General features: G+C 43.4%; 1 protein-coding gene across 3 annotated transcripts in view; it reads right to left on the reverse strand.

Moving 5' to 3' along the window:
* Positions 1-16,393, reverse strand: part of drosha (drosha ribonuclease III) — a 79,695-nt gene that overhangs the window by 52,538 nt on the left and 10,764 nt on the right. For all 3 annotated transcript variants that reach the window (XM_035533866.1, XM_027027883.2, XM_035533867.1), the window contains 7 exons: positions 15,287-15,386; positions 11,008-11,115; positions 10,634-10,741; positions 8,255-8,393; positions 7,840-7,900; positions 6,156-6,215; positions 1,967-2,066 (listed from right to left, as the gene is read on the reverse strand). In XM_035533866.1, the coding sequence (XP_035389759.1) occupies positions 1,967-2,066; positions 6,156-6,215; positions 7,840-7,900; positions 8,255-8,393; positions 10,634-10,741; positions 11,008-11,115; positions 15,287-15,386 (676 nt within the window). The remainder of the gene's footprint in view (positions 1-1,966; positions 2,067-6,155; positions 6,216-7,839; positions 7,901-8,254; positions 8,394-10,633; positions 10,742-11,007; positions 11,116-15,286; positions 15,387-16,393) is intronic.

Below are 16,393 nucleotides of genomic sequence, written 5' to 3' on the forward strand. Positions count from 1 at the left end.
GAACTTTCACATGCAAAGTGACTGTGGTGCCTATGTCAGGTACCTGATGATTAGTAGATGTAAGTGATTAGAAAATGTCTAAGCCTTGAGGCTGTGTGTCTAGACTGGTTTTCACAGCCTTGCTATAATTTTAAATGTTAAAATGTAATGGCCTTTTCATTTGATATAAAGTTTATGACAACACCCCCCCCCCCCCCCCCCCCCCCCCCCCAACACACACACACTGCTTTGTTACTAGAAAGGAAATAATAGCACAAGTGGTGAGTCACTAAAAAAAAAAAAGAATAAAAAAGTAACATTTAAATACATTTACCTGTAAAATACAACTTAAAATACAATTACTTTGAGTGTGGACATAATTTGAGTTCATATAAACTTCACACAGAAAAACTTCACATTAGTGTCATAATTATGACAGACCCCAGCATTTCTCAAGCTAGCCCTTACAGGTTAGTAAGGGCTAGCTTGAGAAATGTGACCGAGAATGAACTCTACTAGTCTCCAGTGAACAGCATCCTCTCATGATGACATCATTGTGACATGAAGGGTTTATAGCCAGTGTGAATTTATGAGCTGGGAAGCTAACTCCAGTTTAATGCCTGGAGAAAAACACGCCAATCCTCCTTTATTGCCCTCACAAAACAGATAAATAAAACTGAAATCCAGTGTATAAGCAGGGTTCAGGCAAATGACTGAAAGGAGAATATCTATTTTATGATTTTTGACCAAGATTAAATTCTGACAGAGAAGGTCTTGCATATGATGTCAGAAGGCTTTCAGTTACGTTTCTGGATAAGGGCGGGACCTGCTGGAGGTTCATGAAACTGATGAAAAGTTTTCATCCTCCTTCACTGCCTCCCTCAGCATCAGTATGTTTGTTGTGGTCTTTATTTCAGTAAACATGCTAATTCACACCTTCCATCACACCTTCAAGCTGTTCCATGCTTCTGAAGCCTTCAGAAAGTTGGAAAAGCAAACTGAGCGTCTCTCCAAAACAAAAAAATGTCTAACTGGACCTGCTATATCGACAGAACCCGACCAAGGAGGTGGGAAGGGGACAGGTTGTAGGTTGAACTCATTGATTATGTGGGCGTTGCTTTGGGGAAGGGCTGTCTGAGAGGAATTTGGGCCCAGTGCTGAGGTGGGTGTGGTTAGGGGGAAGGGCTGTCTGAGAGGAGGTTGGGCTCAGTGCTGAGGTGGGTGTGGTTTGGGGGAAGGGCTGTCTGAAATTGGTGCACTCATACCCTCACCTAAACACCTCCACCCACACACCGCAACCCACTGCCTCAACAAGCATGCTGTCCGCCTCTGTCTAAGCTTGCTGCCATTTTATTACTACTTCCTGTTTACTATTACTAGCTAAGAATCTCCCACTGTTCTGTAAAAACAAAAAGCTTCCGGGCTTTCAGGTGCATTTTGGGCGGCTCTCAAAAGCACGACAAACGTCTTCAAAACCCAATACCCTGAACCCAGGCAGAATCTCTCCATGACTCTGAATCACTCCATGACACTGCATCAGCTGCCTGCTATATGAGCAAAACACTTAGACAGGTGCTAATTTGCACAGAATGAACTGTTAATGAACATTCAGCACTGACAGAGCTCCCCAGTAAGAGGCATTCATACTATCTTCCATTGCACAGCTTGCAAAATTCCTTTGCGGAGTGCTTTCTAGAATTTCACTGGCTTTGAGCAACAACAAATAAATGAACAAATAATAAAGCAACGGTAAACTGCATGTGAATAAAATTTAAAAATAGGGGACACAATAATTCTAATCAAATTAAACAGGTCTCAGGGAAGACCTAGGTAGCAACAGTTGGTATAACAACACTTAATACATGTCATTTTCAATTTAAGATTTGCACAACAAAGAACCCCAACTAAAAGCCCACTAGCATTCTTTAAGAGTCAGCATTGTACGAGTCGGTGGTGTCTGAGTCTGCAGTGTACGGAGAAAGCTCACCTTGGCCAGCATGGCGAGATGCTGGTTCTGAACTATCGCTGTGCGGTATGTGGCCAGACCACCCTCCTCCAGACTGGGAAACAGATAGTAGAGATGGACACTGCGAAAAGACGACCAAAAACAACAGGAAAAAGCTGATCAAAATCAGTGCTGAAATGAGCAGAAACACAGTCAGCCTAATGAGTGCTGGACAGCCTCTCAACACTTCGCCTCTATTCAAAACATCATCTAAGGAGTGCCACTGCCCTGGAAAACATTATTATTTTAATTAGGAAACAGAAAACCCATTATATGAGATTTCAAAGTCAACGCAGCTCAAAAAGTAAAAAACAATATTCTTTGTGATGGTAATGCAATCTTTAGTCATAAGAATGCCATAATTAGAATAACCCAAACTAATTGTGCCAGAGCTGCTGTTATGTGGGAGGGAGAGAGAAGAGTGAACCAGAGAAGAGAGGCCTTACTGTAAAGAAAGAGGCTTGGCATTACTCAGCTTTTCTTATGGCCAGCCAAGCGCAATGTGAAATATTTGGCAAACGTATGGGTCACGAGCAGAGTTTTCGCACCTGAGGGTCGGCCGTTTCCGCTGCCACGGCAACAATGCTGGCCATACCCCATTTTTTATCTCAGGCTTACCAAGAACAAGGAGGCTCAGCTCAATCACAGACAGCAGCAACCCCAGAGCCTCCCCACACATTGCTGTCTCACCCCGAAGGAAATTCAGAAGCAAAGAACATTGTTGCCTTCTAAATAAAAAGGCGTCAGATGTAATTGTTTTAGTCCCAGTTCAATTGCCGGCTGCATAATACATGCAAAATGAACTGGGAAATCCCCAGAGAACCTGATGAGATGCTCCCCATTACAGACTCACATCAGCACTGATCCATGTACCTGTTCATTCTAGTCACTATATGGAATAAAGCAGAGCTGTTTTGATTTGTAACCTATTTCAGATTCGTAACCCATTTCATAAAGATTCCTTGGGATCTCTTTGGACAAGGAAAAGGTAACAACTGCTCCTGAGAGACAAAGCCAAAAAGAAAACAGTACAAACTATTAAAAAAAAAAAAAAAAAAAAAAGTGAACCATATAAATCTCCCAAAATGAACCATCATTTTGAAATGTCCTTTGATTCGCACATAATGCCACGTGGTTCCTATAAAAATGTATTTAACTGAACAGAATTGAGAAAGTAAAAGTGATTTCCTGCTAAATAGACAATGCAAAAAAAAGCCCCATGCAACTGTTTTTCACAGAAAAGAGGAGGAGTACCGTGTGAGGTGAGGAGTACCGCGTGTGCGGGATACATCGCATGAGCTGAGGGGTACCACGTGTGTGGAGCATCGCGGGAGCTGAGGAGCATTGCGTGAGGTGAGGAGGGTGGAGGAACGCGGACTTCACTCTGCTGTGGCAGTGCCATTTTATCACCGGCTTCAGTGGCTCCTGCATCCTTGGAGCGACCTGGCAGCTTGGAGGCGCACCAGAGCCATCTCCCCTACTTCAGCCCACTATCGCTGTTCCATCATCTCTAGCCTTACCTCTAGGGCCTCCTCACCAAGTCCACCACACGCGCAATGAGAATTTCACGGCTGGTCTTCTACCTTGATGTCCAAAAGACGCTTTGCGGCAGTGAATTGTGCTAAAGGTCTACAAGGATTAAAGCGAACTGAACAGCAGCTCCTGAGACATGTTTATTTCACCTTTTCAATAATGCAGGTTTTCAATCACAGTTTTTCAATGACACATTCTTTCAGCGCAGCACTCCTCTATATGCACCTCATCTAAGGCTGGAAGACCAGTGCAGCAGAGCGTACGAGCGGTTGTGTTCCTGTCGCGGCACTGAGGAAGGCACTCTCCATAGAGATGCGTGGCTGCTGACGAGCATGTCGGACACGCTAAAGGGACATGACAGTAATTCAATACTCCCGGGCTGGGAGGCTTGCGGGGGTGGGGGGCATCTGGCCCCAGGCGGCTGCGTGTGACCACTACCCACAATCCCAGAGAGGAACTCTGTGTCACACACGTTCCCACATGACACGCATGTGTTCTTTCCTCGACCTCCCACTCCATCTCTCCAGTCTCTTGTTCCAGCTCGCAGTCTCCCTCACAAATACTAACATTTCAGCAGCTTCACCTCGATGACTCTATTCAGTACTTCGATAGTAGTCGAGTAGCTATATCCTGATTAGTCTACACCAGTAGTCGAGTAGCTGTATCCTGTTTTCAGTATTGAGATCCAAAATGAATAATTCAGTGCTCAGTGGTAGTTCAGTGCTTTATATGGTCTGCACTCATGAGTTCCAACAAAGATGTGAAATATTAGTATTTAGTGATTGTAATGTTTATGAACTCCCAAGATAACATAATTCTGTTCCATAACACACATCACTGGCCCCAGAGTCTGGGGAAATAACACTTGAGGCAAAGACTCCAGGAAAAATAAGGACTTTCATGCTTCAAGCTTCCCCTGTGTAACAGAAGGTAGACAGAGCAGCGAACACCGCCCATGCAGGGGGAAACGGCGTGCATCACAGCTCCTCGCTCTGACGGTACACAAGTCAGGCTGACCAGAGCGGGTTACCAAGTGAGCCATTCATGTGAGGCAAAAGCAGACATTCTCTCATCCACCCTATTAATGTACAACTAATGTTAACTATCGGCAGATATCTTGATACTGAAGATATCAGGATAACGAACTGGCAGTAGCAGGCAGCTCTACTCTCATTAGTAACAGCCTTCTCTAATGCAAAGACCAGCCTCACCAAAATCGTTCTTTTTCAGATGGGAGCAGGAGCTCTGAGGTCTCCTGGCTAACAGCAGCATCTGTGACCCCCACTACCCCTTCTCCATCTGCCCCTACCAGTCATTATTCAACATAATGAGCTCTCTGCTCTGCCACTCTGCAGGAGCTCCGTGGGACACCTGTTCCCATATGGCTCTGGCACATTTAACACCTCTTTACATAAGCTTAGAGCACCACAACATACACGACCTTATATCAGCTTAGAGAGCCCCAATCAACAATCAAATTTAAACCAGGTACAAATGAGATCAATGAACTAAAAGTTACCAAATAAGAAAAGATGTGCAACAAGACCCAAAAGTTCATACACCAAAAATTCTGCGCTTCTGCTGCAGAACCACCTTCAGGGGAAAAATCGTCACAACACTACTGAGGAGCTCACAGAGCTGATACTAATGTATGTGAGAACCCTCTTCTCAGCTGACAGAAGGATTGAGAAAAAGCACTGCAGGCCATGGCTAGATACAAACAACCGTTCCAGAATAATCTTACGGCTCCAAGGTAAACCAAGGATTAGTCTTTAATGTTTTTATGTATAAGAAGCAGATTAGTTTAATTTAAAACACAGATTAGTTCAAGGAAAAAGGTCAGTTAAAGGTGCAGCAGAGACACACTGATCTCCCAGACCTTTCACAGGGTGCCATAACACTCAAAGTTTACAGAGCAAGTGAAATCTAAAACCTTACAGAAAATGGTGGTCGTTTATCTTTCAGAGACTTTGAGAGCATCTTTTAAAGATAAAAAAAACCAAAAAGAAACATTCATTCTTTCTGATACCGACCAGAAAAAAAAGTTGATTTATGAGCAGCTTGTTATTTTCTTACAGACTAATGTATGAAATCAAACAGAGAACTCAATACTGAAAATGAAATATTAATAAAATCTCCATACGCCCTGCAGTTTGGTGGGACCTGCCATTGGGCTAATGAACAGATGAAAGGCGGTGTGCGCACTCCATGAGCAACTCGCCATGTCTGTGCGGTCGGCCTTCCGCACTCGTTTAATAATAGCTGTATGTAATTAGTTTAGCAGGACGGAGCACTCAGAGGCCTGGGAAGCTGTCACCTATGAGTCAATACTACTGTCAGCATCCAGCCAGCTAATTACCAGTTGTCATGGAGAATTTCAGTCTTTAAACGAGAGGGGCAAAAAATGGAAAGAGAGAAAGGAAATTATCAGAACACCAATTACCAGGAAATCAGGGTGTTGAAAGAGTGAGATGAGAATGGAGGATAGGCTGGGGAAAGAGAGAGAGAAAGCAAGAGACATACAGCTTGATAGAGACAGACAGCTCAAGAAAGAGAAAGCAAGAGAGACAGAGTGTGAAAGTAAAAAGAGAGTTGTTTTTAAATAGTAAATAGGTCAATCATGCCCCAGAACCCTCACCTGGTGAGGAACTCCACGACTGCATCACCCAGGAACTCCAACCGCTCATTATGACTGATTCTGGCAGAGAAACACAGAGCCTTTAAATAAATATAATACACACACACACACACACACACACACACACACACACACACACACACACACACACACACACACACACACACACACACACACACACACACACACACAGGTGCTTGAAAGTTTCTATATTTCTGCATAAATGTGACCTAAAGCTTCATCATAGTCACACAAGTCTTAAAAGTAGATGAAGAGAACGAAACCAAACAAATGAGACAAAAATATTGGACTCTGTCATTTATTTATTGAGAATATGATCCAATATTACATATCTGTGAGTGGCAAAAGTACGTAAGCCTTTCCATTTACTATCTGGTGTGACCCTTTTGCAACTAAACGGTTCCGGTAATTGTTGATTAGTCCTGCACATCGGTTTGGAAGAATTTTAGCCCATTCCTCCATACAAAACAGCTTCAACCCAGTTATGTTGGTGGGTTTCTTCCTATGAACTGTTTACGTTAGGTCCTTCCACAAAATTATTACATTAAGGTCAAGACTTTGACCTGGCCATTCCAAAACCTTAACGTGGTTAGTTGTCTTGCTGCATGATCCAATTTCTTTTGAGATTCAGCTCAAGGACAGATGGTCTCTCATTTTCCTTTAGAATTTGCTGCTTTAATTCAGAATTCATTGTTCCATCAATAAAGGCAAGCTGTCCTGGCCCAGATACAGCAACACAGACCCAAACCATGATACTACCACCACCATGTTTCACAGAAGAGATGAGGTTTTTATGCTGAAATGCAGCATTTTCCTTTCTCCAAACAACACTTCTCATTTAAACCAAAAATCTATATTGTTCGCATCCACAAAACGCTGTTCCAGTAGCCTTCTGGCTTGTCCATAAGATCTTAAACAAACTGCAGACAAGCAGCAGTGTTCTTTCTGCAGAGCAGCATTCTCCTTCCACCCTGCCATCCACACCACTGTTGTTCAGTGTTCTGATGGTGGACTCATCAACCTTAGCCAATATGAGAAAGGCCTTTAATTTTAAGTTACCTTATGGTTTTTTTGACCTCACAGACTATTACATACTTGCTTTTGGCGTGATCTTTGTTGGTTGACAACTGCTGGGGGGGTGTAATAATGCTCTTGAATTTCCTCCATTTTTATATAATCTGACTGTGAACTGGTGGAGTCAAAACTCTCTTTAGAGATGGTTTTGTAACCTTTTCCAGCCTGAGCATCAACAACTCTTCTGAGGTCCTCAGAAATCTCCTTTGTTTGTGCACTTCCAGAAACTTGTTGTGAAAATCAGAATTTCTAAGGTTTCACATACTTCTGCCACTCACAGATATGTGATACTGGATCATTTTCCCTCAATAAATAAATGACATGATATGAAACAATAATATTTTTGTCTAATATTTTTGTAATATTTTGTCTGACTTTGTTCTCTTTATGTTTAGGACTTGTGTGACAAATCACTTTTATGCAGCAATATAGAAACTAAAGTGTTCACAAACTTTCAAACACCACTGTATACACACACACACACACACACACACACCCAATGACATTTTCCCTGAGAAGCAAAAAACACTATACAACTTCAAATCTTAAACTCACAAAAACCAGAAAACAACAACTCTGGAGTACTTACCTGGAGGGAGTGGGATCATCCTGCCCCAGACGGGACATTATGTTAATCAGTGTGTTAATTCCTGAAAGACACAAAAGTAACCATTATAGAATAATTCAGCTCTCCAATATGAAGATCAGCTCTCTAATGGTTCTTCTGACATTCTGACTGCTTTTCCTATTAAGGATTTTTTCCAGAATGGAATTTTCCTCCTAACTATCAAATTTATTACTCGATAATAAGGAATTTTATCCCCAAAGGGAAAATCCCAGAGAGCTTCTGTGGGATTCCAACTGCTATTTAGACTGAAGAATAATGTCTCTCAAACTCTGTGCAATAGCTCATACAAATGAAGAAGTTCACCTAGAGGGGCTCAGCCAGACCTCCAGCAGTACACTGTAATAGTGAAGAAGAGCAAAGAAGTCTGACTGCTTACCTTTCTTCCTCATGTACATGTGATGCACCTTCCTGTCCCCATATTTGGGCTGACGGATGCCACAGTTGGACAGCGAGTTGCGGGCATGATCAGGGTTCATACCAAAGTTCAGGTGATGGCTTGGGTGAGTCATAGCCAGCTTTGGGGTTAAAGAAGAAGAAAAAGAACATCAATTTATGACTAACCTGATACATTTCCGTATGCAGCAATTTACAGATGACAGCTGTTAAAGTGAGTTCTGATAATATGTCTGAGGAAGAAAGAGAAGTCCAAAACATTTTAAAGAAGGCATAACACGCTGACACTTTGATCTCCGGCAGATCTAAAGCTTTAAACCCCAAGATACTCAGGCGCCCCAATGAAACACTTCGCATCATGTGCTCACATGCAGAAACTCCACTCAGGCCCAGGACTTTCCTCAGCATAGCCCTCAGACCCTGGAGAATTCCATCAGCAGGAAAGGAGATCACATTTACTGAACTCTTCTCTCACAATACTGTAAACTAAAATCAATGTCAAAGTAAATGTGTGTGTTTAATACTTTTTAAAACATATCTAAGTGTACAGATATACACTTAGATATGACTACAGTCTACAGAACAGAAGTGCACTTCAACAGCAAGCTCTCCCCTGATCTATAAAAATGAAACAGTAACACCCATCAGAGCCCCTCGCTCATGAGAGACCCTTCTAAATGCCTCAGCATGGCTGACCACGAGAGAAATCACAAAATAACATTTTCCTCCGCGATCAAATAATAAGGTTGTCAGGATGCATGAATGAGGGGGAATGGATGCACAGAGCATGCAGCTGGGATGCACATGAAAGACTGCAGAAGTGAGGTGTGCACGTGAAAGATGGCAGAAGTGAGGCGTGCATGCTGAGGTCACTGACACCCTTAGGTTTCTAAGTTCCTGAACAAGATGTCTGGAGCAGGATCCCTACACCTCCACTCCCCACGGACACAGATCAGCATGAGTCAGCTAAACCAGCGCAACGACAACTGAACAAGTGAGAGGATGATTTATAATCATCAAAGCATTTGGACACAAACAGGAAGGGGGGGGGGGTATCTTAAGATAATTAAAACATACAGCAGGAAGCATGAATCAGCTAAAACATGCACACACACTCACACACAAATACAGACCTACACACACACACAAACACAGACCAACACAGACCCACACAGACCCACACAGACCCACACAGACCCACACAGACCCACACAGACCCACAGACCAACATACAAACACCCACAGACATACACCCCACCACCACCACCACCACCCACACACACACACACAGACAGACAGACAGACAGACAGACAGACAGACAGACAGACAGACAGACAGACAGACAGACAGACAGACAGACATACATACATACATACATACATACATACATACATACATACATACATACAAATGCCACAGCGCAGTGGGAAAAATCACACTTGTAGTGGCAAATTAGAGCCAATTGTAATGACCATCTTTGGAGTATACATACTAATACACTCCATTGGACTAATCTGTAAACACACTTCGCTGGACTGACCTGTAAATGGAACAGATTAGGCATGGGAATAAATGGAGAGATTATCACTGTATTTAACAGATTATCTTTATTTAACTGTGTTGATCCTTCACCTCTTAAAATATGATTTTCCAGAAGGCTGTATGACCACCCACCCACACACCCACACACACACACACACACACACACACACACTTAAGCATTACCCTTTGTCTGAACTCTGTTACCCTTTATATGTACTGCCAGCATGTGTCAGCAAATGGCTTTTCTCAAACACAGTTTCAGGACAAAGTTACAAAACAATTCAGATCCATATTACAACACTCGAGTGAAGGGGTAAAGAGAAAGAAATAGCCTCCTGCTCAATGACAACAACAGTAATGGGAAAATCAGGTTTCCTGCTAGCTGTGGTTTAACGGTCTTGTCCTTTTACTCAGTGTTTCTACAGAAAGCAATTTAGCTCATGCTAAAATCCCTCTGGATGAAAAAAGGAACTGAACTCTCAAATGGACAGAACTCATCCCAGGGGGTTTCTACAGTCTCGCAATTTAGTTCAATATCCTGCAGCCAAACGGTCTGTAGTGCTCAGGTTAGGAATGACTTATGACAGTCCTGCTGGCGTTTGGAGGCTTTACTGTGACAGATCTTCATAAATGTCCCTTTTAAAAGCGATTTATGCGAGCAAAGTGGAGTTTTGAACTGATGTAATTGGTGTTATCGCGACCATCTCCTAGACAGCACCATTATACCTCTGTCTGTCAGACTGCACCTTTCACGTCAGCACAGCTGCCTCTCAACAGCTCTCTCCCTGTTGCGTGGTTGTGTGTGTGCGTACGTGTTACCTGAAGGAGACATCGTTCCTTGAAGGTGTAGCCAATGAGCTTGTCCAGGTGCATCAGACACTGGTGGTACCGGATATGATGGGTCAGGACTGGGAGCATCATTGCATGCTGCACACACACACACACACACACACACACACACACACACACACACGCGCGCGCGCGCACGCATGGTCAGAAACAAAGTCACTGAACAGATAAATTGCAATAACCCTGATGAACAGCAGACTGGAAGAGGGGCTACATCAGAGAAGTAAGTGGCTTCTCTCTCCTCCTTTGCTTGTCCTATGAGTGTGTAGTACTATATTGGGAGGAGTCTCTCTCTCTGTCTGTCTGTCTGTGTGTGTGTGTGTGCGTGCACGCATATGTGTTACTTGGCAGACATCAGAGCGGATCCCCGTCTTCCAGAAGCCCTGACTGCTGAGTTCAACGGTCACCTCTCTCCTCATGGTGTTCTTCTGACGAATCTTCTGCAGAGCCTCCTGCAAATGCCATAATTGTTACCATTACTGTCATCATCATCATCATCATCATCATCACCATTACTGTTATTACCACCATTACTGTAATCATCATCATAATCGTCGTTACTATTACTGTTATTATAATTATCAAAATCACGGTTATCATCATCACTACTATTACTGTTATCACTACCATTACAGTCATCATAATCATCATCATCACTACTATTACTGTTATCATCATCATCATCATCATCATCATCGTTACTATTACAGTTGATAACAGTGATGATGATGATGAGGAGGAGGACGACGACGACAGTAATTACTATTACTTTCATCATCGTCCTAATCATCATCATCATGTTTTACCATTACAATTTTAACCCTAATCTTCTCCTCAGTAGCCAAAATCAAGCACTTTGCCTTAGTTTCTCATTGAAAGCTGTGCAGTGGAAGCTTTACCCAGTGGGGATCAGCATAAAGCCCTTTCACTGTCATAGAAGAAAGCATAAAAACTATCCCACACAAAGAAAATAATAGTTCTCTCTCTCCCTCCCTCATACACACACACACAAGCACACACATACACAAATACATAGTGACCTTTCACTATGTTCACAAAAAAATGTTTTAAAAAAAGGATGTGAAGGGGTGAGCTCCCCTATTGAAGCGCTTCCACAGTTCAGCACCCAGCTGCACAATGTGGCCTCAGACTGGTTCTCTAAGCTGCTACAACATTGTTATAAACAGCTGGAAAACATGCAGCAGCTGATTGGCAAATGAGGTGTAAATTAGATTCATTAGATTAGATACAACACATTTCAGGATGTTTCTAAAACAGCTAAAGACTTGGTTGTCAGTGTAAATAATTTTTTAAATAACAAGCTTCAAGACAGTCCATTTCTGTTACAAGTTTTTGATGAGAAAAATAGTTTGTGGTGGTCTTGGGGGGCCTACAGTGTGGGGACACAGAGGTCTTGGGTATATTAGTCCCTGCAACAGTCGGGTCATCAAAGCTCCCCAAACTGAATCCAAATGGACCAATAATCATCATCAGCAGGAAGGTGGTAATGGAAAGAGTGAGAGAGAGAAAAGCAGGTCCTATAAAGCTAGCTAATTGGACAATTGTGATGGCAGCAGGCTGTCAGTTTGGCAGTTGATTGGTTTAGTTGTTCGAGTGGTGGGCCAATCACAACAGGCGTGCACACAAGCAATAGTCTATCTATTAGAGGCCTCAGTCGAGCATTGCTGTTAGTTAAAGTAGACACACACTGCTATGCTCATAGGCAACCGTCCAGGCAGTGACCAGTTACTTGGCAATATGCTTGAGATTTAATTCTTGTTGTCTGTTTCTTAGCACAAAGTTCCCCAGTTACATCCAATTACCTGTAGCTATTTTGTCCAGCTTTGGAATCCTGATTAAATTCTATTGAAAATTGACTCCACAGTACATAATCATACACACTTACCACTTACATTACATTTACGGCATTTAGGCAAAGCCACTTGAGCAATTGAGGATTAAAGGCCTAACTCAGGGGCCCAACTTGGCCATGGTGGGGCTTGAACCAGCAACCCTCTGATTACTAGTTCAGTACCTTAACCAACTGCTCCAAAATAATATTCACTGGCCATTAGCTGCTCTAGGTTAACCATTGCAGACTGTATCCAAACACAACCTATCTGTCCCATCTGCCCAATCACTGCTCAACTTCCCACCACAAAACCAGTACTGACCCTAAGCCAGTACTAAGCTTCACCCTAACCCACTACTGACCCTGACACTAACCCAGTACTAATCGGATATCATCTGTAAGGGGCTGCCACAGTGGTGACACTTGCATGACAGCCAGATCATATCCTACTGTTGCGCTGGTATGAGCATAATAGGCAGGACAGTTCTGCTGGGGTGTGACATTACTGACATCTCAAAATATCCAGGCACCAGTGCTCATGTGGTCAGACACTGACCACACATGATGAGAATGACAATGCAGACTGGCATACTAAACGGCTGGGATACCCTAATCAGCTGCTTCTATTTAATCCAAATTCCAGATGTTTCTAATTAATAATTTGATATCTACTAAAAAAAGGGGGGGGGGGGGTAGTTAAGATCCTCTTATGTCATTCTTTTTTAAACCTCATCTGTATTCTCTCACCGCCTGCCTCCATGTTAGCTCCACTTCACACATCTTCTTCCTGTGTACTTTCTACGCAAAACACCAACAATTTGCTTATTTTTGGTTTTCTATTCTTGCTCACTCCCTCCCACCATTGCCCTCTCCCATCTCTGCCCCACCCCAATTTTCTTGCTCTCTTTTTTCCTCCCTCTTTCTCTCCCTCTCCCTCACTCACTCGCTTGCTCTCCTCCCCCTCCTTCACAGAGAGATGTCACTTGCAGTCTAGCATGACAGTCAGAGAGTGTAAATTATCCACGAGCAGCAGGATTGTGACAGAGCGCAGAAATAAGAGCAACAAAGGCATGAATAAATAACAGCATCTCACTTTGAACTTGGAATCAAAGAGAGGTGTGTCGCGCACACACACACACACACACACACACACACACACACACACGAAACATGTGCACGCAGACTCTGGAGACAGACCTGCAACTAGTGGGCATCTGCAGAATTTGAGAGAACAGGAGTTTCCAACAAGAGCACACTGGACTCTCAGCTCAGAGCCCAGGGCCAGCAGGGTAAGCAGCACAGGGAGGAGGCCGAACGTACCAGACACCTCCTCCACATGAGCACTGGATAAGGGGAGAGGCACATATCTGCAGGTAGCCCTGCTGGTGAAGCCATACGTGGCTGTGATGCGTGACTGCACAGCCTCATCTACATGGATGGAAACTGCACAAAAATGTGAAATGGCACGAGGATGGCAACTGGGCGTTTGGTACTCTGGTGAAACAGCATGAGTGTGGGCAGGCCTGTTTGCTCTGTGCATACCTCCAGCACATTAGGTGGACAGGAGGACAGGCAGATGGACAGGCAAAGGATCTAAGGCCAGATGTCTGCAGACAGAGAAGACGTGTAGAACTTTGATGTTGCCGAGAAGACTTACTTTCCTGCAATCAGCCCTGATTTTATGAAGAGTCACCAGCTTATAGCTCAGAGGAAAACAATGATTCATTGGATCTTTATTTATGTGAAATTAAATAAAAGTCCTATCTGTGAAAAACAGGGTTCTCCATTCCACCTGCCCCCCTTCACTGACTATGTGGTATTGAGATTGCTTAAGCCGCAAGGGGAAAGGGGGAGAAATGATCGTATAGAACAGTAATGCAGGTTGTGTGGAGGAGTAACGGTGCTCATGCAGAGGAGTAATGGAGATCGTGTAGCGGAGTAATGGAGATTGCATAGAAAAGTAAAGGTTACTGGGTAAAACCACCTCTTCTGTGATATGGTTGGCCAAGCCTGGTTTCCCAGTGATATGATTGGCTAAAAGGCTTGCATCACTGGGATGGGAGCAAGGATTGCTCCTGAATGACCATGTCTGCCTTAGTTGCTGTCTACCTACCACCGACAACTGTGTCTGCCAGGTCGCACACGCAGAGTGCAGTCAGCCGCTCAGTGCTGCTGGGCAGGGGCAGCTCAGGCACATGTGCAGCAGAGATAGCACATGTGCCTGGTCAGCTTCAGAGAGCAGGCGAGAACTGGCGACGGCTATCGTCAGGACTAAACTGGCTACAATATTAAAACTAAAACCAAACAGATCATCAGGACTAAACTGGCTTGCATGTGAGAAACGGCTGTGTTTGGAGAGTGTGTACCAGAAATGGCAGTGTGTGGACAGCATATGAGAGGGTTTGTAATGGTGGTATTTGGAGAGGGCCTGTGAGTGTTCATGTATTGTTGAGTCAAAAGTAAATATTCTGCTTCAGACCCTTACCATTACCATAATAATATATTATTATAACACTAATTGCTATACATTATGGCTTGGCAGTGTGACTGTAATAGAAAAAAGGAACAGAGATTGTAAGAGATGACTGTGTGCGCATGGGTGCATGTTGAGTGAGTGGATGTGTTCGTGTGTGTGTGCGTGCACTTAGGGTCTCTGTAGGAGGCATGAGTCTGTAGACTATAGAAGTCAAAGAGTCAAATGAGAAGTCAAATGAGTGAACTACAGGTTTCACTGGCCTTGGGGTACACGCACGCACGCACAGATTACGTACCTCTCTTTGCATCAACTTCTGCTTATCAATCTGTTTCACTTTGGGGCTGTTGGCCAGTAGGTGGCGCAGTTTCACATAACTCTTCCACAGCTTTTGATACCTGCAATTGAAATGCATTTTAGCAAATACGGCATCAATGATTTAACATGATTTAACTGCAGCCTGAGGCCAGTGTTCAATTAGCATCATGAGTGTAGGCAGAGAGGGTGGGGCTTTGTCCTGTAGCAGTAGGGGTGAATATTCAACCACCACAGGCTCCATGTCACTGAGAATGGTGCAAGAGCATAAAGCAGGTGGTAGTTAGCCCTGATTCTCTCTCGCTGCTCTGTGTGGTGGACCTTGGACTGTATGATTAGTAATAATAACTCCTTCAAATCTGACCCATTATTGCAGATTTCCCTTTTGTAACATACGAAGGATTCGGCCCTTTCTCTCACAGGCAGCTGCCCCGGTGCTTGTGCAGTGTCTCATCATCTCAAAGCTTGCCGACAAAGCCAAAAATGGACCAGCCCCTTCATACATGAGGTCAATGGTAAAAGCCCAACGCGTACCTCGAGTACGTCGAACCTCAAGTACAGCTCGGCTTGAAATACCACACTTCAAGTTTCATGGAAGACGAGCATAGAAAATAGTCTCAGTCTTGGCTCCAAGATGGTGGAATGAACTTCCACTTGCTGTCCAGACAGCAGAGTCCCTTGCAGTCTTCAAACACAGACCCATCTATTTGAGGAATATTTAAATGACCACTGATCCTACTCCTATATTGACTAACTAAACTAGTACTTATTGTAGGGTATTGTATATTACACTAATGTTGTCTAACAAACTCTAGTACTTATGGTTTATTGCACTTATCATTGTTTAAGATAGACCTTATGAATTTTGTACTTCTAGACAACAGCAGTGATCCTTGTATTTCTATGGTATTTTAGATAATTGGTATATTGGACTCCAACCTACAGTACTGTGTACTAGGATGTATTCTATGAGTAAATGGCAAAGCACTTTTGTAAGTTGCTCTGGATAAGAGCGTATGATAAGTGCCGTAAATGTAATATATGCCTGATGTAGCACCCCAGAAGAGAGGATTAAATGAGGATCAAACAC

This window comes from Electrophorus electricus, chromosome 14 (assembly GCF_013358815.1).
Source record: "Electrophorus electricus isolate fEleEle1 chromosome 14, fEleEle1.pri, whole genome shotgun sequence".
Taxonomy (NCBI): domain Eukaryota; kingdom Metazoa; phylum Chordata; class Actinopteri; order Gymnotiformes; family Gymnotidae; genus Electrophorus; species Electrophorus electricus.